The following is a 23,868-nucleotide window of genomic DNA, read 5'->3' as shown; positions in this document are numbered from 1 at the left end:
ATCTTGCCAGATGACAAGGCTGTGGTCTATTAATCCACATCTCTCTTCATTACATCACTTCCTTAGCCACACATTGACGTTTGTGATGAATTGGCAATACTGCTGAAAAAATTACAGTGGTTGCTATTTACTTTAGAACAGTTCCTAATTTTCTAAATTCATCTTTTACGACCATAGCTTCAGCATTAGCCAGGTCGTTTGTCCCTAGGTGGACAATGACATCCACCTCCCATCTTTTCTCGCTACCCTCACAATTTTTAACATGCGGTCTTAATCCCTTTAGCTGTAGCTCCAGGTAAACTTGTTTCTATTCTTCAGTATCTTTTCCCAGATGTATGTCTCTAATAATAGAATCCCGCAAGAGAAGTGTAGTCCTTTTTGGAGATTTAATTTTCCTGTTCCTGTAGCTAGTGGAAGTCCCCATATCCTCATGTTGTGTATTACCTATATTAGTTGTACATTCCAGCCCTGCAAAGAGCAGAATATGATTTTTTGCAATGTCACAGCTTGCAGGATGTGTCTATGTCCCTCTGGAAATCTCCTCCTTTCAGAGCTCAAAGTAGTCCAGGCAGAATGTATTCTGGGGGCTCTCTGAGGCAGTGGTGGCTTCAAGGATACAGACAACCTACATATCTCAGCCTGCAGTTTAGCTATCTCCTCCTGCAACAAGGAAAAATATTTACACATTGGACAGTAGCTGAGTTTCCAGAATGTCTCCCGATGTTCGTTAATCTTGTCCTGGCATGTAAAAACACACATTTTGAAAGAGCGCGTTCTTCATGTAGCTGTAAGAATGTATAACTCCAGCTTTGTAAGGCAAGCATTTGGAAACTAAGATACACTATTATACTGCTGTCTAAGGGTAAATAATTTCATATTTCCAGAGCAATGCAGGAATTCCCATTTTTTGCAATAAATGTAGAAAAATAAGGGTTTTCAGTACAGAACAACTTATTAACATCTGTTTTACAGGACATTTTCCCTAAAATAAATAGAGATCAAAATGCTACTTATAATTAAGGTATATTTTTGCTTTAAGTAAATAAAACATTTCAACAAGTCTAGTTAAATACATTGATAATTCTTTTTATTCTGCTCTTTACTACAGGAACTCATGATAGTCTTTCAGCTCCTGCACTGGAACGGAAGCCTTAAAGCTCTCAGAGACACAAAGTGCTCCCGTCAGGTAAGAAATATCTCGCGCTTTATCCAATACATACGTTTAACCCATAAACACTTACCCAGAATACAATTATTTATTTATCTGGAATCCTAAGGCTTAACTAAGAAACATCTGTGATTGTTACATTTAGAGTCGTTTCCAAATGCTAATTCCTATTCTCCGTTATGTTACCAATCAGGATAAACTGTTCGGTGTATCTTTAAATACAACTTTGCAGGAAAAAGTAATGGCTCAGTTTGGAGTTTTACCTAACTTTCTATTTTTTATTGTGCTAAATAATATACATTGTTGAGGGTCATTTACAGGTTAAAAGCTGTATAGCAATAACCCCTAGAACCTGCTACTTGCTTCCATTATTATACTTATTCATTATTACATTTGGGGCTACATTTACTAAACTGCAGGTTTGAAAAAGTGGAGATGTTACCTATAGCAACCATTTAGATTCTTGTTATCATTTATTTAGTACATTATGCAAAATGACATCTATAATCTGATTGGTTGCTATAGGCAACATCTCCACTTTCTCAAACTCGCAGTTTAGTAAATATACCCCTTGAACAATAAAGGATAATCACTCATTTGTTGATCTGTATACCCTCCAATGGATCATTTGTTATGGCAGAAAATTGCATGATTTCAATATTTTGGGGTGACTTCTTGTGATTTAGGTGGATTGGAAGAGGTCTGATCAAATTGGGAACATGGCCTAAATTATAAGTTGGCAGTGTTGGGAAATATATTGCTATGAATTACTGCAAACTGCTAGTTTCTGCTTGTTTTTTTGGCTAACGTTTATATAATCAATCATTATTACGTGTTTTAATTAACATGGCCACAGATTTACATAATGCAGTGACCCATAAAAGACACATTCTTTTTTTAGACTACCGAACACTAAACTGATCATACTGACTACAAGAAATAAGGTTTTGCAGTCTTGTCTTTTTTTATACATATAGTACTTTTACTGTCAGAGTAGTATTTACTAATTCAAAGGCCTTTGGTGACTGGCATGGCATGGTTCCCTCTTGTGTCCAAGCTGCTACATTTCCACATACAAACAACGCTAAGAATGAAATCTGCTCTCAGAACATATGCTAAATGTAAGAACACAAATCATAATAAAAAACAGTTACTGGCGCAGACAGTAAATAAACCTAAACATTCTACTTACATGTAACAGAAGCAGATAATGGGAAAAAGTTGTCCTGTATTGTACAACACACCGAGGCACAGTCTTTCTATATTTTCTCATTTTCTACAACTAAATTTGTGTATATGATAAAGTTTATTAAGCAGTGTGTTTTTATTTCATTGAGCAAGGAATTTGTAAAACATTGTGCCTATTTTCAGGATATTGTTATTGAATTAGGTTTTTCTTTCTTACGGGGAATTATGTATTAAGGTGTGTCACAATTTTCCATCACTGTGGAGGTGGTGGAGGTATTGGAACGTAAAGATCCTTCATTTTGTTTGTTTGGCTGTACACTGTTTATTGGGTCCCTTTGCCTACAAAACGGCATGGCAATCAATTTTGTAACAGATATAATGCAAGTTAGACATTGAAACCAAATGCCTGATTGGTGGCTGTGGATTCTTGTACATTTGTAGTCTAATCTCAATATACTGTTATGTGGGATGGTGTTCCACTATAATTCATGGGGGTTACTCATAGTTGCCAACATTTGATTTTTCCCCTACGAGAGATCCCAGAAAAAAGTCAGCTGGCAAATGGGGCGTCGCAATTCACTGTATTGTGGGGGCGGACCTTAACAACACAAATTGTGTCATTAAGGCCCATTTCCCCCGGGATCTGGGAGAGTGCCTGCTCCCCGCAGTTCAGGAGCATACTGGGAGAGTAGGGAAGTATGGGGTTACTACTGGTATAATGTGGGTCTAGTGTTTGGTGGCAGCATTCAGTAATGTGTAAATAGAAGGAATGGCGCGGTGCACATTTTGCCATCTTAACCTTGGGTGCCAGGCTAGAGACTGAATATGTTGACTATACATCAACAAATAATTATACTGTCGATGAAGATCATCTGTTTAAAAAAGAAAAATTTAATTATTGTTGCTCTTAGACCAATCATATATTTCCCCTGGCTGTCTAAAACTGAAGAAAACATTTTTGAGTAAAGTCTTCTTTTCACATGATGCACTGCTTAATGCCTGACGGAGTGGAGCAAAGGTGAAAAATGTTATGTACTTTTGAAAATCCTTTTCCTCCTGCTTATTGATAAATGTGACAGTTACTGGATTGCTTCAGAAGACGTTTACAGCAATGCTTCCCTTTCAGTGCTGACTTGCGAAGACTGCTCAGCATGGTGTGAGATCACGGTCACCGTGGACCTAGAGATTAATAGAAATACATTTCAAACTAAAGAACTGACAAGACGCTCTGCACTGCACCTATATGCAGTGCAATGATAGGGAGTCATGGTTCACAGATGACTGAATAGCACAGCGGGGCTGGAAAATGTATTGAACATGTGCAGAATCAGTGTGATGGCCCTTGGCTTCTCAGTAGTGCTGGGCTCCAAACAACCATTTTTTCGCCCCTATGCATACAACAAGGCTTCTAGCAATAATAATCTTGTTTCAGGACCTGTACTAATATCCATTCAGTCACCGCATTTGAAACGACAATGCACAAAAAGATATTGTGAAAAACTGTTTTTTGTATCTGGTGTAAGCTCATAAACTATATTACACAAGCTTAGACTATCCTGGGAATTGTAACACACTGGAGGCAATTGGTGAAGCATTAAACATATGCGCCGCAAATTTAAACTGACTATACGGCAAGCTTTCCGCTGAGGCTTATAGGTAGATAAAACAAGATGACCATGCCAACAAGGAGCAACAGTTTGCACAGGTTATTCCTAGCTATTTTTTTTTAGGAAAGATAGGGATAAAAGGAGCCTGCAGGAGATCATAATAGGCTTAGTGCTGTTACTGAAGTTGGGTTTGATGCATAAGTAGAGTGATTAGATTATCAACTATGTTATGTTCATATTTAATTGGATTTATTTGGATCTGAGAAGAAAGTGAGGGAAAATTGGAAAGTGATTAAACAACATATGGCAATGATTATATTTGTTAGAGATCTGCTTTGTAGTTTAAATATTATAAATTGAATTAGTTTGTATTTGGAAGTTAAGACAGTAGAATGACAAAAACTGTATATCCAATGAATTAATGCAATGTCTAATATCAAAGCTATAATTGCCTGAAAGACCATGATTTGGGGATTTTGACAAGCGGCTTTCTTAGATCTTTCAATGAACTTTACAACATTTATAATAATTATAGATATGACAGTGATGAATCACATTTACATAAATTAAATATATTTTACTTTGGAAGTTTGAAATAACTTGATGTAGAAGAAAATGTCTTCCCTTACAACCGTATTCCCTCTCCTAAGACCAACATTGTCAGGCTCCCCCAATGTATGATGACCAGGTTATCATTTCTTCCCAACTAGTCCTGTCCCACCCACACCTGCTTATTTATCTACCACCCCTAATCTCTCCGCTACCTTACTTCACCCCCCTAATCCCAATAATAATTGTCTTCATATTACACTTGGTAATATGTGTAATATCTGGTCTGTACTTACTATAATGGCCTTTTTGCTCTGTTATTAAAATGTATACGTGTTCAATTCAGAACATGCAAAATAAAGAATCATGAAATAAGGCTTCCCTTTAAATTAACATAGTGAACAAGTTCCTACATGTGGAGATTTCTGTAGAAGTGTATCCAACATTCAATGGGCAATGGATCCTCCTTTGCTGCTGCTGGAATGGGAATGTAGGGATCTGATTCTGACTTTGCAGCTATGGATCTAATAAGATGGTTTCTGCTTCTTTGGATGCTTACAGTGCAGGAAAAGGTCTTCCTCCCAGCCTCTGCCACACCCAGACACAGACCTGCTCTGCCTAAGGATAAATACATCCCTACCATGGTCATAACATAATTAATGGCCAGTGGAGGATTAACATATCAGAGATGAATGAACTATTTTTTACGCATAAAATTATATGGATTATAAACTGTGAACAGAATGCGCAAATAACTGATATCTTAGAATATCCATTTGTTGCTCCTGTATCCTGAACATTCATGGCCATGTACAGTTAGGAGTAAATCCATCTGGATGGTGCAAGTTTGCACCTTGGCAAAACCGTGTTACCCTGCCGGGGAGCAACCTTAAAATGTACAGCCAGATTTCCATTTGGCAGTGGGTATATCAACTCTAAAGGGCAATGCAAAAATAAAGCTGCCCAGTATTTGTCTGTAACATATAAGATCAGACAGTATTTTCCCTGTATTTACCATAGCCTATGGCTCCCAACTCCTTCCTGCTTTGATGTCAGATATGTTTATTACAGCTTGTAACACTTCTTTATCTTACATTGAAATGACTGCTGATATGTTATTCCTGGTAGCTGTCTCTTTATTTGACTAACTGTGATGTTTTAGTTTATCGGTGTTATTAAGGGTGATGTGTGGCCCTTTTGAAGATTAGGAGGTTGCCCATGTGGCCCCTGAAGTGTATCAGGTTGCCTGTGGTTTGTACAGGTACAGGTGTTACATTTTATCCTATAGCTGGATTTGCTCCTAATTCTAAATAAGGACCCCAGGCAATATCCATACAATGACGATTCTGTTTTTACCCTGCAGTTGCCGATCTGCATAAAATATTTTATTCCTAAGTACCACTTTGGATGTGGTATGTGTTTAAGGTGCTTATGTGTCTATACAACATTTCTGTGTCCAGTATGTGGTTACTAGGACTATTTAGATAACACAATTAAACAATGTATCTGTCCAGACGCCATGTATATGCCTGACTGAGCCCAATCTCCTCTCAGAATGTCTTTACATTAACATTTTAGAACAGTGGCAGAAAAGTTTTCTTTCTCGCACATCTAGGGTGGGTTCTTTGATTAAAGACGATTTATGGTCATCTTCCATCAATAGCCAATTGCTGCTGTTGACAGCGATCGCCCTGGAAGAAGTTTGCAAAGGAGCGACCTTCTGTAATGGCTGCATTGATTTCCACTACAATACTTTCCCCATAGTAAGCAATAGATAATGTCAGATCATATAGATAAGAATGCTCTGTACGGTTTAGTAAATATTTATCCCATGATGTTAGTTTGGCTGTAACTAACAAATTCCTCTTTTATGAGTAGGCCCCTGACTCTGGTGCACTCCACATAGAGTGGGTATTATCTTCTAACATTGTTTTACGGTGAATAATAAACCATAACAATCAGCAATTAGCTTTGTCTAGTGTTAGACCCTGATAGCTAATGAATTATTTTTGTGGGTGTAGTGCAAATGTGCACCTAAATGCAACCTTAGTAAATAGCCCTGAGTGACAGCCTGCCTTATTCTGCTGTCAATGAAGCTTATTTACAGAAGTGCTGCGAATGCTGTATTGTAAAGTCGTGTCCTATCATTGTGTAAAAACACCCAATATGGGTAAAAGTTTGATTTGCAAACCAAAATGGTGGCATCATATGGTGTAAAAAAGATCGAGTGAGTCCCATTCTGACTATGGATTAGGTGCATGATTGTGCCTATTGTGCACCACATGCAAATCCAAAATTAAATTTTGCAGGACAAGATTATTTAAATAAGTTAATGGAGTGGTAATTTTTTTTGGGGGAGGGGCACTCTGCTTTGTTCTGGGGCACCTGCCTTCTCCCTGGAAAGGGATTTGATTTGGTTTAACCATCTCTGAGGTGATGGAGAGTAGTTCTCCTTCTGTACTTTCAATGCAATTGCACTTCCCCCTTGTACTGTAGCAGGAAAAACACATTTCTAGATTAACTCAACTCTCAAAACTGACACATGTAATAAAAGCAGCCATGAAGTCCCTTCACTCTCAGGACTAATTTAATGCATACATGAATAAAGTAGATAAGTAAGCACTGCCCGCTGTCCTTGTGGTGTGAGAGGTGCAGCTGGCTGGGACTTGGAAGGGGTAATTTCATCAAAAGACCCCTAATTTAAATAGACAAGAGAGTTTGTTCAGTTGTATCTGAGGTTCCGTTGCTGTGTAGGCCAGATGTTTAGAAGACCGATTAATAGAACTGAGGGAAAAATAAAAGCTGAGGTTTGTACATAATGGTTTGGTTCACTGAGGGTTAACAAAAACATGAAGGTGTGGTGATGACCAGGGATAGTGTCACAAAGGGGAGAAACAGAGGAATTGGTTAAAAGAGTTGGGAGGAGTTTGAGTAGATCTCTTGGCTCCATGACAACCTTCCCTCCCTCCCATTCCCGACTCCTGGATCCGGTTCGCTTCCTGGTTGAGATGTCTCGTTACCTTCTGTTTTTTAAAATATGCGAAGCCTGGTTAGCTCACGGACAGGTGATGAAACAGCAAGGGCAATAAGTTGAGCCAACCTGGAGTGCAGGCCGTAGTATGGGATCAGGGCTGATGCAGCCCGGTGGTGTGTTCGACCGACATGGAGAACGGGTCGTGGTATTGGTACAGGTGCTGGTTAAGCCCCAGTGGTAGGTTGAGCCAACCTGGAGCAGGGGCCATGGTATTGATACAGGTGTTGTTTAAGTCCCAGAGGTAGGTTGAGCCAACCTGGCATGCTGGTCGTGATATTAAGATGGGTGCTGGTTAAGCCCTGGAGGTAGATTGGGCCGACCTGGAGCACGGGCCATGGTATTTGTACGGGTGCTAGTTAAGCCCCAGAGGTAGACCTGGAGCACGGGCTGTGGTATTGGTACGGGTGCTTGTTAAGCCCCGGAGGTAGGTTAGGACGATCTGTAGTGCTGGCCGTGGTATTTGTACGGGTGCTAGATATAGAAAAAATATATAGGTGAGGCCGCCCTTCCTGGCATTAAAAGGTATATTTTGCTGCCACAGAGCGGAACTGATGTGGTATAAGGGGTTTCCCCACCCTCTAAAATGATAGATCTAGATAGGATAAATTCGGTCCCTGGGCACATAAAAATGTATATATAAATATAGATTAGGAAGGAGATTGAAGGGAATAGTATACAAGTGAATGGTTTAAATCAATGATAAGACATAAACACGTTCTAGCCAGAACAACTTAAAATAACAATGTAACAGTGTATAAACTTTGATACTTGCAGATCAACAAGAGACAGGCATATATCTGAATAGTTCAATAGTAAAAATAAATGGCTGTCAATGAGGCAACAAAATGAGTAGTAAGGAGTCAATGGTGAGTCTGTCTAACTTCCAAGTATATCCAATTGGAATGGAAATCAAAAGTCAAAAAGTGCATTGATAACTCACATTTGAGTAATATTTTGATCAAGCCAGGCTTAGGTGTCCTCCTCCTGCGACCCGGGTGTTCCTTTTCCTCCCCTGACGCCGGGTAGGTGATGTCGTTCGTGGCCCCGTAAGAATAGGCAGTTGAGAGGTGGCGCATGCGATCTTTATTCATTCAGATGCTGCTGTCACGCTGCCGGTGCTCTGCTCCATATAGATGAGAACGAGCATGCTAGCAAAATCCAGGCTAACGCCCCGCAGTGATGTGATGTAAACGATCATCACACACTGATATTAGGATGGAATAAAATAGATTATGTAATAGTAATAGTAAAGGTGCAAATTGTACGGGTGCTGGTTAAGCCCCGGGGGTAGGTTGGGCCGACCTGGAGCATGGCCCGTGGTATTGGTTCGGGTGCTGGTTAAGCCCCGGAGGTAGGTTGGGCCGACCTGGAGCATGGCCCGTGGTATTGGTTCGGGTGCTGGTTAAGCCCCGGAGGTAGGTTGGGCCGACCTGGAGCATGGCCCGTGGTATTGGTTCGGGTGCTGGTTAAGCCCCGGAGGTAGGTTGGGCCGACCTGGAGCATGGCCCGTGGTATTGGTTTGGGTGCTGGTTAAGCCCCGGAGGTAAGTTGGACTGACCTGGAGCATGGGCCGTGGTATTGGTTCGGGTGCTGGTTAAGCCCCGGAGGTAGGTTGGGCCGACCTGGAGCATGGCCCGTGGTATTGGTTTGGGTGCTGGTTAAGCCCCGGAGGTAAGTTGGACTGACCTGGAGCATGGGCCGTGGTATTGGTTCGGGTGCTGGTTAAGCCCCGGAGGTAAGTTGGACCGACCTGGAGCACGGGTTGTTGATAAGCGCTGGTCAATTACAGATACAGAGAAATATGTTGCTTCACGTAATTTCTTACAGCGTCTAACACTGAAGCCTTAATTGCACCCTGTCCATTTGCCCACATGATCTAATAGCGGAAAGACCATTATTTCTTCTAACTTTGTTGAAAGGAAATGAAATGTTTAAGGGCATTCTAAAATATATGAGGTAACTGGCATAATAGTTTCTCTAATGTACTAAAGCTATTCTTTCTATATACTTTACGTAGATGGTCATGCTCTCGTGAGCCAATTTTTGTATTTAAAAATTAAGCTTAATGTGGGTTATTCATCTATCTGCTAGTTTCTTACAATAACATAAACATCAACTTACAATATCCCAATTTACAATGAAAGGATTGAAAGGGCTACATTGTCTAATTTATGCGGGACTATTGTTTTGACATCTGCTCCCTGGAACACCGTATATTATACCCGGCTTTATGTGTTTGTTGTGCTGTTGGCTCCATAACTTTGCAACCAATTTTAAACCGAGAAGTAGCCAAACATGCATTCTTAATTAATTACCAAATCCTCAGCATGCCGTTTTATTCTCATCCTGGATTTATAAAATAAACCCTTTGCAGCATATCCTGTGTTTCAATCACTGAATCACCATTGTTTTGAATCTATTTGAAAATCTGAAATAAATACCATGTGTTATGCGGAAGAGCGGCCTATACAAACCATGTGTTGGAGAAGGTCCGGTCTCAATTTTCTTTAGTTACATCTGTAGCTAAAAATAAATTCACTGTTCACTTTGTTTATGATTGAAACATAAAAGGATAAATGAAGAGTTCAGATGTTTCAGAAGCCGTTTAGGTTTTTCTCTTACTGGTCTGTTTCACATTTATTGTCTATGTTTTTAACCAGTAATTTAATTAATTGAACACTCACAGCCAATGATAGTTAGTAATATTCTTTAAATAAGAGGCTATGTATAACATAGTACACAATGTAATATCATATACAATATTTAGTCCTATTATCAATGAACATTCATATGTGATGTTCGATTTTAGAATATCAGATGTAAATCAATAATACTGAATTAGTTTAATGCATATGAACAAAATCACTTTATTTTTGTGAGTAACGTTAGTCCGTATGTCATGTAAAGTTTCCATGGAAGATGTATAGATTTCTAACCACCTCAATAGTAAAGTGGCGGGGGCCGCCCCTTGCTGTAATAGATGGATGTTTAGGGGATGGGGCCAGATGACTCGATACGCTGGGTCCAGCTCCCACCTCCCCCTGATCTCCTGGAGCACTCTTTGCCAGAGTTGGCAAGTACGATTTAAACGTTGTCATACATTAAAAGAACAAAAGCTAGTTAATAGTTGTTTTACAGTACTTTTACTCACAATCATATTCCTAAATCTCATTTTACCATAATTAAGACACCCTACCTGACTCATGTAAGATAAACATCATGATACAACTTTTAAATGAATGATGTTAACGCAGAAAATTGCTCACATATAGGGGTAAATGTGTCAAACTGCGAGTTTCTAGTGGGTTTGAAAAGTGGAGATGTTGCCTATTGCAAGCAATCAGATTCTACAGCCTAATTCATTAAGAATCTTAACTTAAGAAACTTCTTATTTAAGTCTCCTGGACAAAACCATGTTACAATGCAAGGGATGCAAATTAGAATTCTGTTTTGCACATAAGTTAAATACTGACTGTTTTTTCATGTAGCACACAAATACTTGATAGCTTATTTGTACACTACAATTTAAAGTTGATATTTGTGTGCTACATGAAAAAACAGTCAGTATTTAACATATGTGCAAAACAGAATACTAATTTGCACCCCTTGCATTGTAACTTGGTTTTGTCCAGGGGACTTAAATAAGAAGTTTCTTAAGTTAAAATCCTTAATGAATTAGGCCCCTAATTATCATTTTGTAGAATGTGCTAACTAATAACTAAAATCTGATTGGTTGCTATAGGCAACATCTCCACTTTTCAAACCCGCCAAAAACTCGCAGCTTGACACATTTACCCCATAGTCTTCAAGTAAAATCAACCATCTATGACTACTTTTAAGCCCAACATGTTTTTCCTAGTTTTACATTTGTCACAACGTATTCCACTGATTCTCAGGCTGTTAAGAAGATCATTAATACATTTAACTAGATTGTAGAGTTGCTTAAAAGTTTTGAACTGGTTGAATTTCACTGAATATGGTCACGGCACAATCATTAATAGACAAGCTTGTGATTCGAAATTTGCAACATTTTCATGTGTGCTTATTTTGTTTGAGGTTCGAGTTAAAATCAGTGTTTCTCTTTTATTTGTTTTTTGAACACTACAATTAATTAAAAAGTATTTTGAAAAATGTTCTAGGTTTTGTGATTAAAAACTACCAGAACACATGCAGTTTAGCTGATTTACAGTTTCCAGTTTAGACCTAATTTGTTGAACTGGTTTGAAAATCAATATGCGGATGGTTTGAGCATCTCTGCTAGATTGCAAACTTGGACATTCTCTTTTCTACGTCTGTCACATAAACGTAACGCAACTCTCAAGGATTATTCATACATAGTGATATGTCCACACACATTTACATCATACATTTAACATACACACACTGGAAACAAAATACTTCTAAAACAATTATTGAATAGGGATCGATATGGTGTCAACTGTAAATGTAACTGGCAAGCCTACAATGACTGTCGTTTTTATAAATATAGTAATTATTTAATCAATATCTGAGTAATAGGGTATATATTGGAGGTGGGCAACAGTAGACCACAGGCCACCAGCGACTTACAGAGCCCCCCAGCCAGCTGATCTTATTAGAATGGGAGTAGCCAACTTCTGCATCACATGACCTCCTCTGCACAGTGCAAGGAGGTCACGTGGCATATCCGGAGGAGGAGGGAGTACACTCTGCTCTCCCTGCTTCCTCCGTCCTCTGTGTGGCTCCTTTGAAGGCTGGAGGGCTGCACATGCCCCGGTCCACCTCTTTCACATTGCCCATCACTAGTATATATAGGAGAGTCACTTGGGGGCATATTCATTTGTCCGCGTTACTCACAAAATTAACGTGGCTTGCGCACTATTGCTGTTATTTCGGTAATAGTGCGCGTAATTACCGTTATTACAGTACCTTTAACACCGATACCTTTACGGTACCTTTAAGCTCAGGGAGCTGCAAGCTGAAATACGGCTTAGAATAACCGTAATAGCGGTAATACATTCAATGCCACGTTACTTTAGAGAGTAACCCGGACAATTGAATATGCCCCATGATGTTATGGAACACATGACCATTGGAGAATGGCCTCATTGGTGAGTGTTTGTCTTTTTTTGAACATTTGAAATGCCTGTAAAAAGTGTTATCTTTACATTTTATGGACAGAGCTACTTGAGATTATCTTTATTCTACTTTTGCAATTTGTACACAAACAACATCTTATCCTTAAAGGCATAAATAGAATACAAACAGAATATGAGCTTGTGCATATTTCTTCATACTTATACGCAGTGGTAGAGGTGGAAAGTTAGAATTAGTGGTATGGAAGATGTAAGTGAATGGAATTTGATAGCATTACAATGAAGGCAGTAGAAGTGGCGGTACTACATACCAGTGTATACCGACCCACTACGACTACTGCTTATACATTATTATGTTGTTCTACTTCTAGAAGTCTCTTTTATTGAAGACTTTATTGCTGTATATGTGCTGCCATGTAATTTGAAATATTATTTTTATTAAACTGGTTTGAATAACCAACATTATCTTTGTAATACAGGAGGTTATCGCCTACTACTCCCAGTATTCCTTAGATGAGCGAATGAGAAGCCACATGGCCTTGGACTGGATAATGAAGGAAGAGGAGACACCGGGAATCATATCTCAGGAGCTTCAGCTTGCTCTAAGAGAACTGGAGGAGTCAAGAAAAGCTGGGAGAGAGCTGCGTTTCTACAAAGAGAAAAAGGAAATTTTGAGCTTGGCTCTGAGTCACATCTACAGCGACTGCATTACTTCCCCTACACATGTTGATCACCTGAACCTTACTTTAAATGGTTATCACTAGCAGATCGCTAGTGAAAGCAGAGCAGAGTTGCTTTCATGTCATGTTAGTTGAACAGTGAATGGGAACATAGGCTACAAATTCTTAAGCATCAGACCACCCAGGTTAAACACCAAGGAATCTTTTATAGGCTATTTCCTTAGAGGTGTGCATTTCAAAGTGTTTTCAAAGACTATATCTTTATATGTATTTTAGACTTAATACACATTTCTTGAAACAAAAATACTGTTCCACTTTATAGTGAATACAACTGCTGGCAAATGGGACACTTGCTTCCGTTCAACTCCTGCATTTTATATCATATCCTAAATACAGTCTTAGGGGTCTTTGGATTAAAGGTTTGCCCAGCTTTAAATGACTTTCATTTATTAAGTCATACATTCCCTTCTGTAACTTTTACTATATACATAGCTTTTATAATCTTTTGAATCTATTTTACCAAACAGCGTTATAGACAGCTCAACTGTGTTCACTGCATTATATACAATTGTATCCAGAGCAGTTTTGTGATATGTATCAGGGCAACAAAAATAAGCAAATCATCCTGATGATATAAAAAATGGCTGAAAAGCACACAATGAAGTTAGAACTAAAATGTATTTAGTAAAAGTTGCAAGATGGAAAGTAGAAGTAAAACAAATCAAAGCAGTCTGAAAGTGGAAAATCCTATTAGGGGCTAGATTTACTAAACTGCGGGTTTACAAAAAGTGGAGATGTTGCCTATAGCAACCAATCAGAATGTAGCTGTTATTTTGTTGAATGTACTAAATAAATGATAACAGGAATCTGATTGGTTGCTATAGGCAACATCTCCACTTTTTCAAACCTGTAGTTTAGTAAATATACCCCTAGGTGTGTTTTAACCACAGGCTCACTGCTAAAGAAATAACTTAAGTCAACAGTACTGGAATACAGTAATTATCTAATGAGATATAGGGAGTCTTTGATTTGCTACTCAGTAATTCTTTAAAAATAATAACATGTCTGCTATAACACTTCATTTTTATAAAATGTGTATTCATTAACTATTCAATATATGCAACAAAGGTGAAATAAAATGGCATCACATGACTTCCATCTCTTGTAAATCTCTGCTACACAGTGGAGGTAGTTCATAGGAAATTAGTAGACTCTATTCTCATGAACTGTGGTGCAGCCTGGAAAATAGCTGCTATCAGTGTGTTTAAACAACAAATGCACTTTAGCATTGTAATGAGCATCAAATAAACCCACCACAGAAAACAATATTGAGTTACATTTACTTTAGGGTAGATTTTAAAAACTTTACTTAAACACTCTTGTAATAAAGAAGATGTGTTGATGAATAGCTTTATGAAATGCCAGGTGCCGTCTGCATGATACCTTACAGTGATTATCACAAATCTGCCACATGTTTATAACCATATAGTATTTTCATTTCCATATTTCCATACATTTATAGCTCAGAACACTACATATAGCTGTAACCCTCAACAGACAGTTTTTTACATGTAACTTAAAAATATTAAATTCATTCAAACAAAAGAATAACTGTAAATAATGAGTTTAAGAAGTTGTAACTGGTTAAAATTGTCTGTTTCAGATGAATGTCATCACACTTTTAAGATTTGTCCAGTTTAAGCAATTTTTTCATTGCTTAAACTATACAGTTTGTTATGCGGAATGTTCATCATCAGGCATTGATGGATAACACTATTTCTTCCACCTACTTGTCCTAGTAGATATGTATTCCTATAGATGGAATAATGCAGCCCTAATATAAATGATAAGGGTATTAGAAGTCACCACAAGAGGCCGCATGATGAGTGCTTTTATACAGGTCACGGATCTAAAAGGTGGTTTATAATATTTGTAATAATTTACAGCAGGAGTGCGGCATTCAGGCTGATACAGCAACTTCTTGGGGCACCTGAAGGGGGCGTGGCCACACTAGGCTGGTGGCTCCTCACGTTACAGCGGCAGGTCTGAGCTTGGTAATTTGTACCTGCTCTCTGTGCCCCTGGCAGCATAAATATGTTTCGCTGATGAAACATAATTCATGATCTCAGAACTCTGTATAAACAGGGATTATTTACATTCGTTTATACATATATTGGTATGACTTGTGCATTATATTATAATAAACTAGTTGAATGTATCAACTTTGTTTCATAAAGAGGCTTTTTCCCATATACATGTTTATTATTGTCTCTTTACAAAAGGAATATCTGGACTTAGGAATCCAGAAATTGCTGGAAAAATGTATGTTTTAGATTGGTTTTAGGATTTATGATCTATGTGACCATATTTATCTATCGTTTATTCACCTTTGAAAACATAACAGAGGAGAGACATATTTTAATAATATTCATGTATTCCTATCATCGAAGAGTTGTTTTAGGACTTCATCAATTTTTCTTCCAAAGCATCTGCACATGTGTAGTTCAAAAGAGGGGACCCCTGGGCATTAGTGACCTAAAAATGATTACAACAGAGACCCTACAATAAAGTACCTACAAAAAAAAATCTAGTTTCAGGGCTCTGTTGATTTAAAATGTAAGAATTGTATTTCACACACAAGGTCTGCAGATTTGCTTCTCCCATTTCTTGCCTTACTTGTCACGTCCTGGGGGCGTGGACATGCAAATCATGTCATCCTGGTCCCACCCCACTGTCAAACCATACCAGTGTGAACCAATTACAGCAGGGAGAGGGGCCAGGATGATTAGCCCCGCCCTACCCACTTCACTAATGCAGTGGGCAAGATGCGGGAGAGCTCTCAAAACTTCAGGAGTCTCCCGGGTAGGCAACTATGGCCTTAGTTATGTAGACATATTTATGAATACATTTCACTCCTTGTTCAGTTTCTGCATGTTGTTTTGCACTTAGTATATTGCACTTACTTCTTATTCTTTACAAAAACGAACCTTTAAACTTTATCAACTTTAAACATGTTGGTCCTGATTCATTAAGGAAAGTAAAGGCAAAAAAAAAGGGAGTACGTTTTCTCCTCGACAAACCATGTTACAATGCAAGCGGTGCAAATGAGTTTATTATTTAGCATATAACTTAAATACAGGCTATTTTTTCATATAGCACACAAATACTTTATTTTTACACTGAAATTTAAAGTTGATAAGGGACATGCCCTATCCATAGCTATAAATCTGCCATAACATTTTAAACTTACCTCCCCCTCCAATGCAACATGGTTTTACCAAGGTGCAAAGTTACTCCTTTTTTCTGCATTGCTCTCCTTAATGATTCAGGCCAGTAGATTGCACTTCTTAGACACCTGCCATTCTAAATTGAAAGCGTTGTCTGCAAATAATTTATTACATGTACTCTACATCCCCTTTGCTTTCTCCACTAGAGCCAACATACATAAACACATTTGAGTTTGCACAATGTGATGATGTCATGCGATCAGCTGTAGATGCAGTGTATGATCTTTCCTTAAGAGCTCAGAGAACCAGAGTTCATCCACACAACTCAGATTTTTGACTATACAAGAAACAACAATCGTCATGTCACTGGAAAAATAGATGTGTTGTACAGCTCCTCTAACCAATTAAAACAAATTTACACCTATTGCTGTTGGATGCATCATTTAAAGATATAGGGCCTGATTAATTAAGGATCTTAACTTGAGAAACTTTTTATTTCAGTCTCCTGGACAAAACCATGTTACAATGCAAGGGGTGCAAATTAGTTTTCTGTTTTGCACATAAGTTAAATACTGACTGTTGTTTCATGTAGCACACAAATACTTGATAGCTTATTTGTACACTGAAATTTAAAGTTGATATTTGTGCGCTACATGAAAAAACAGACAGTATTTAACTTATGTGCAAAACAGAATCCTAATTTGCACCCCTTGCATTGTAACATGGTTTTGTCCAGGAGACTAAAATAAGAAGTTTCTCAAGTTAAGATACGTAATATATCAGGCCCATAAACACATATAAAATACTTATTTTATGGTTATCAAGTATCACAGTCCCCTGCTGTCTACAGAAAGATCTAGTTGTCTGCAAAACACTTTTATTTAGCTTAATTTACCCAGCACAGAGCACATAGCTTCAGAATAAAACAGAGCAAAATATTCAAAAAGAAAATGGACTAAGCAGGTTGTTTAGTTCAAATATATTTAAATTCACAGAACATACAGTATGTAAAATCAAATTTTATGCAACTCTTTAAAATTGTAAACACATAGGGGCATATTCAATTACGATTCCGGTCCGCGGGATCGCGCTGGAACAGGGCGCGAACTTAATCCACTGTACCGCAATAACGTGGATTTTCGTTCGCAGCCCATATGGTTGCGTACTAAAATCCGCGTTATTGCGGTACCGTATTACCGGCAATAGTGCGCACTTTCCACGGTAACGCGCGTTACCGCGGACCGGAACCCTAATTGAATATGCCCCATAATGTTGCAATTATGTAAGCAATACAGTAACATGTAGGATTTACATAATAATATAATCAGGGGCTGACCTGACAGCAGCTTCAGTGCCTACAAACCTATAACATGTTTCCTTTTATTACACTATGACCTGCGCAGACTGACAATTTGGGTTTTCAGCTGTGTCCAGTATTAATGAGACTTGAGAAAACCTGGTTTCATTTGTGAAACAATTTTGGCCCAAAAGGTCTATTTTATTTGGAAGACCTTCAGGGCAGTGACCTCAGTCCTAAGGTTTTTACAGTCATACATGTTACACTCACTATTACATTCTGTTGTAGCACTATGCAGACAGAGAGGCGACATATAAATAACCCTCATCTTCTACTGCTAGTTCAAGCAAAACTAATTTTGACAACTTTTTTAAGTGTATCCAAAGTTGTTTATCATGTGTATTAGCTATTCTTTAACTTTTTTAAGGTGTCATTGACTAGTGTCAGAGCACCTTTTTATTACTACTTTTTAGATCATATTTGTCTATTTCTAACAAATGTTTAATGGGTAGGTGTAGAACAACCTGTAGCCATTAAGAATCCTTGCAGCAGCACAGAGTATTTCAAGTAAACATACCAATCAAATGGGACACACTGATCTGTCCACTTGTGTGATTGATTAGATGTGGCCATGCAGGGCTGCATGTGAGCGGAGTTATGACTTGAGGATGGGAAAGGAGGCATGCAGGAAGCTACTACCTGTGATTTATATAGTAGAAAGAGCTGGATCCTCCAGCTGTGCATAGATAGTAGTCATATGAAGCTCCACTCTAATGTAGGACAATTGTGTTTCAGACACACCTCTATATTAAATTAGGTTCATATAATAACAGCATTTTAGATTTTGTTCTGAATTTCAAAATTTTCTCAGAACTGATTTTTTGATCACAAAACCCTGACATTTAAAAATATGTCAATATGTTGTACTTTACTTTAAAAAAAAATATGAACTAATAAGTGTATGCTCATCAATTTATGTATATATGTTTATAGATACCATAGATGTCAACCTGATTTGCTTTATTTTGCATTAGTGTATGGTTTATATTGTTTACTGTATATTTTTATTTTACAAAAAGTTGCACTTAAGTGGTTTAAAGTATTGCAATAGTTTCTGATAGTTTTATTGTGCAGATTAGAACATATAATAATACCAAATAGTTAAAAAGATAACGATCATGACATTTTAATTTAACTATGTTATGTCCTTGCTAAATTGAACATCTGAATTGAACCGGCATCAAAAGGTAAAAATGACCCCATGTGGAAACTGGGACTGCCATGGGAAATCCAGGACATATGAAAGAGCTATTTAACACCTCTGACAAACCTCTAGAGATCTGTAAACAAACTCAAGCACAAAGATTCTAAATGAAAGAGAAGAATGGCTCAGTGAATGGGAGGATTTTGTAAAGAATAATGCTAAATTCTTGAATTGTATTAATAAAGACTGATGTAGTAGTGTCCATATAATATTTAAGTATATTTTGTTCAATCACCATTAAACTCGGAATGTTTATACAGATAACCTAGGTTACTTAAAAACCTTCATCCAAAACTAAAACACTATATATTTTGGATTTTTTTTCTAGTTTGGAGGTAATATAAGCAGTTACAAAGTATATTGTCACAGTCACCAAAAATAATGTGGACTTATTTTGTTTGCTTGAATGCATTAATATCTATCTTGGTACCCTAGGGTTTAATGATAGGGTGTAGTCACATACCGTGTACAGAGACATATCTACAGCAATTATAGTAAAACGTATAGATTGGATAAATGATTTCGGAAACTGAACATATGGTTTTGTAGTTTCTGCATTTTTGTGTTTTATTTCAACGAGACAGTAATAAGGTGTAATGTTTTGTTACTTTGTTCTAAATTTTGATTTTTTTACCAGGACAATTTAATTGATGTCTAAATAAAGATGTACAGTTTTCAAAACCTGATATGTATTTTTATCTTCTTTTTTTCTACTGGTCACTAACAAAGATATACTTAAATTGCATCTACATAAATAAATGCAACTTATCAGTTCACAGTTGTGCTTAAGTGATGTCTCTCGGTACAGGGAATAAGCTGCAGTCTCTAGAATGTTTTATATTATTGAGATTTGTGGTTCCTAGTGAAATAGCTGCTTTCCGTGTCTGCAAGGTTCAGGTGCAACTAACAAATGTATAGTAAACTGGATACACAAGGAACAAAGTGTAGATATATTGAAAAATGAAAACAAAAAACCTTCCCATAATGGTAAGTAAATCAGTAAGTAAATTTAATTTTCAATCTTGGTCGCTCATGATCTCCCAACATTGACCACATACAAGTGGCAGGTAGAGAAGGTGGGGAGAAATGTCCAACCATGTCATCATCATCATCATCAACATTTATTTATATAATGCCAGCAAATTCCATAGCGCTTTAAAGTCACAGGATACTTCATCCCATCTATATGAGCAGTCAGGTGTTGTCACATTGACGGGTATTCATCACCAGATATGTGTGTCCCTCAGCATGACGTTTCCATAGAACTCAGGGCAACATTGACCTTGTGAAACAATGACCATTAGTGCAGAAAAGTGTTCTCCTACCATCATTATTAGCTCTGTGAAACCTGTTTGATACCGGTACTTGCATCTAGTAACTAGTAAAAGCTTGCTGTGTCCTCTGTGAACTTGTTTTCTGGACCTTTACTTTTGGTCCTTGGCTTCCTTCTGATTCTACTTGAACTGTATGACTTCTATCCCAGACTTGTTACCCCTACCTAGTTTTTTGGTGGTGCATCTGTCTCTGCTGATTCCTGACCCTAGCTTATCAACTGCAACTCTGGATTTTGTTTTTTTACTTCTACCTTTTTCCCTAGTTCTCTTAAATTTATATAATTCCTTAACATTTGGGAACGAGTCAACTTCCGGAAAAGGGCCAGCTTGCAAAAATAATGGGGCTGATGCATTGTGGGACATACGCCACTTTGTGCAGCGTATCTTGCGTGAAGTTGCTCTGTGCATGCCCAGAAAGTGGGCGGATGCATATGCTCCTATGCAGATCTGCAGGATTCTGGCACTTCCGCTTGTCTGCGCCTGAAGAGGCGGGGGAGGGAAGGGGTGTTCTCACATTGGCGGAGTACAGTAAAGGTGTGTTTATAAACATGCAGACCTGCCGAAATGCGCAATTAGTTGGTGTATCTCTTGCACCTGCTGGAGGACATCGCTAATGATGACCAGTAAACCAGAGGCATATGCTACTGAGGCGGGCACATCTCCAGATGTATATGGCTCTGCATATGGATGGAAATACGCTCATTTTCTATGCTCTTTTTGTAAGAGTAATTTAATCCAATTTTCTGGCCAAATCTGCATCAGTCCCAATTTGTCCAGTTATAGAGCTTAGAACAACAAGTTTTCAGGATCACAATAGAATAGATTTTTCCAAAAACCTATGGAAAATGGTAAATGCAATCTTCTAATAGCTTGCCACAGTGATTTATCTTTTTTAAAAAAAACACACACACCTGAGGGTAAATGTATGAAAGTCCGATATTTTTCAACTCGCGGGAAATCGGCGACTTTGCAGCTAAAATTTTAAGCTGCGACGGCTTGTAAAGGCAAGTTTGCCTTTACAAGCCATCGTCGCTTTAAATTTTAGCTGCAAAGTCGCCGATATCCAGCGAGTTGAAAAAAATCGGACTTTCATACATTTACCCCCTGATGTTTTCATGGAATTGCTGCATTAATACAATGCCACCAAGTACATATAATTCTGCTCACTAATCAAAGAAACACAGAGCCAGGAAGCACAGTGGTTGTTAAGTGTGTGAAACCTCCCATGCCCCCGAGCAGGGCTCTTTTCAGGGATAGACTGGAACTAGCAAGGTATATAACTTTACTCAATGGATCCCAACACAGACATCTGAAGCTAAGCCTGGCAGTTACCATTCTCCCGGAATGTCTGGTAGACTCCCGAATTCTGGGTAGGACTCATAGGAGAGCAGGCAAGTTCCCCTCATGCTGCCCATCGGGAGCCAGAATTACACGACTCGCAGTATATTGAGTCATTTTGCTCCCACTACCCCTGCAACAACATGTGAATTTGGTTGCAGTGCAGAGCCAAAATGATGCAATTTGCCCTGCCCCCGCCCCCCTGGCCTAGCTACCTGTGCTATACAAACAGTGCAGCTGAAGTTACAACATTAAACATTACAAGTTGAGTCTTCTTTGCACATTTGTTTTGTATATAAACAGCCATGAACTGCATGTTTGTTAAAACATACATTTAAATTTTACAATTTTGATGATAATGTCCCTTTAAATGGTGTCACATAAGTGTAGAGCATATGCAGAATAAACGTGCACATTGTGCCATAATAGTTATCAAACTTGATTTACAGATATTTTACACAGAGCAAGGTAAGCAGGGCTCGGGTTCCCTGTCTCCTCTTCTTAGCAAAATTCTGCAATATGATTTATTGTTGAATATGATCACATAAAAGAACCTTGTTTTGCACAGACGGAGACATCAAAATAATTACTTGACAGCTGACATGTTGTTTTCTAGAAATGAAATGTTGGGCAGCAGCCTAAGAAAATAGAAGCTATGGGAAGTAAAATCCACAGACCAGAAAAGAAAAATAAAATAAAGATCCTTATTCGTTTTTGTTTTTTTTTTTTAAACTAACTGAAACATAAAAATAGCATTTTATTTGCAAGATTGAGGGTGATACAAAGACACTATAAGGAAAATATGAATAATAAAATATTAACAATGAAATAAACATATTCTGTACTATTGATATGCAGTTAAAATAATAATGAGCTGTCTCATTCTGAACAGCCTCACTGTGCTTTCTACTCTAATTAACAATCATTTCATTATGTATTATCGGCGCTGTGGAGCATTGTGGCGTATTATCATCATCATCATCATCATTTATATAGCGCCACTGACTCCGCAGCGCTGTACAGAGAACTCATTCACATCTGTCCCTGCCCCATTGGAGCTTACAGTCTAAATTCCCTAATATAGACACACACTCACACACATAGAGAGGGAGACAGACAGACAGGTAGAGACTAGGGTCAATTTTGAAAGCAACCAATTAACCTACTAGTATGTTTTTGGAGTGTGGGAGGAAACCGGAGCACCCGGAGGAAACCCACGCAATCACAGGGAGAACATACAAACTCCACACAGATAAGGCCGTGGTCGGGAATTGAACTCATGACCCTAGCGCTGTGAGGCAGAAGTGCTACCACTTCGCCACTGTGCTGCCCAAATCTATGATAATAATCTATTACAAATCTATGATAATAATAATATTATAGTCTGAAAACTGTAACCATAATAAGGCAGAGTTCTGAGGCACTGAATAAAGTGCAACAACTAAGGCATACCTCCTAACATTTACAATCCCCAAAGCGGGACAAAATAAGTCCTGCCCCCAGACCACCCAAACTCAGGCCACAAATGGATACATTTAGGTAAATCTCCAAACACTCGCCTGTTAAGCCCTGTCTCCTTTGTGGTCCACAAATCGGGATGACCCTCCAAGATCGGGACCATTAAAAGGTATGCTAAAGGGGTCATGTAGAGTTGGACGCAATTTACACTTACCGCTCATGTGCAACTTGTGTCCGGTACTTTACTTTGTATCTCAAGCCACATACATCTTAAGATTGTATGCAAAATGTATACAATCATCAGTGGGGATTTTACACCAGGGAGAATCATAACTGCCGCTACTTCCCCCCCTCACAATAGTGGGTAAGTGGGTAAGGATAACACGCCCTTACTGCATTGTAGCTACTCCTGCCTCCCACTGTCTCCCCCATTCTGTCCCTCAAAGAAGTGTAGACAGACGCAAGGAGGCGATATGTCTCAGTCTGGGGGCAAAAACATAAGTTTTTCTGTGCATGAGCAATAATAAAAGCACTATTTGCGCGTAGGAGTTGGATTTACGTCTGACTCTACAGTCATGGCCAAAACATCTAGATAACAGGCTGGGTATCTGCGCTCCCTTCAAATATTTTTAAACACAATCACACTCAC

General features: G+C 38.3%; 1 protein-coding gene and 1 long non-coding RNA gene across 2 annotated transcripts in view; one reads left to right on the top strand and one right to left on the bottom strand.

Moving 5' to 3' along the window:
* Positions 1-19,612, top strand: part of LIX1 (limb and CNS expressed 1) — a 149,520-nt gene extending 129,908 nt beyond the window's left edge. Inside the window, exons 5-6 of the mRNA XM_075181322.1 lie at positions 1,109-1,186; positions 13,101-19,612. Of these exons, the coding sequence (XP_075037423.1) occupies positions 1,109-1,186; positions 13,101-13,385 (363 nt within the window). The 3' untranslated portion in view covers positions 13,386-19,612. The remainder of the gene's footprint in view (positions 1-1,108; positions 1,187-13,100) is intronic.
* Positions 1-23,868, bottom strand: part of LOC142098504 (uncharacterized) — a 1,185,945-nt gene that overhangs the window by 853,733 nt on the left and 308,344 nt on the right. The gene's annotated exons all lie outside the window — the stretch shown is intronic.

Source organism: Mixophyes fleayi, chromosome 1 (genome assembly GCF_038048845.1).
Source record: "Mixophyes fleayi isolate aMixFle1 chromosome 1, aMixFle1.hap1, whole genome shotgun sequence".
Lineage (NCBI taxonomy): Eukaryota > Metazoa > Chordata > Amphibia > Anura > Limnodynastidae > Mixophyes > Mixophyes fleayi.
This window is presented reverse-complemented; position numbering and strand designations above follow the sequence as displayed.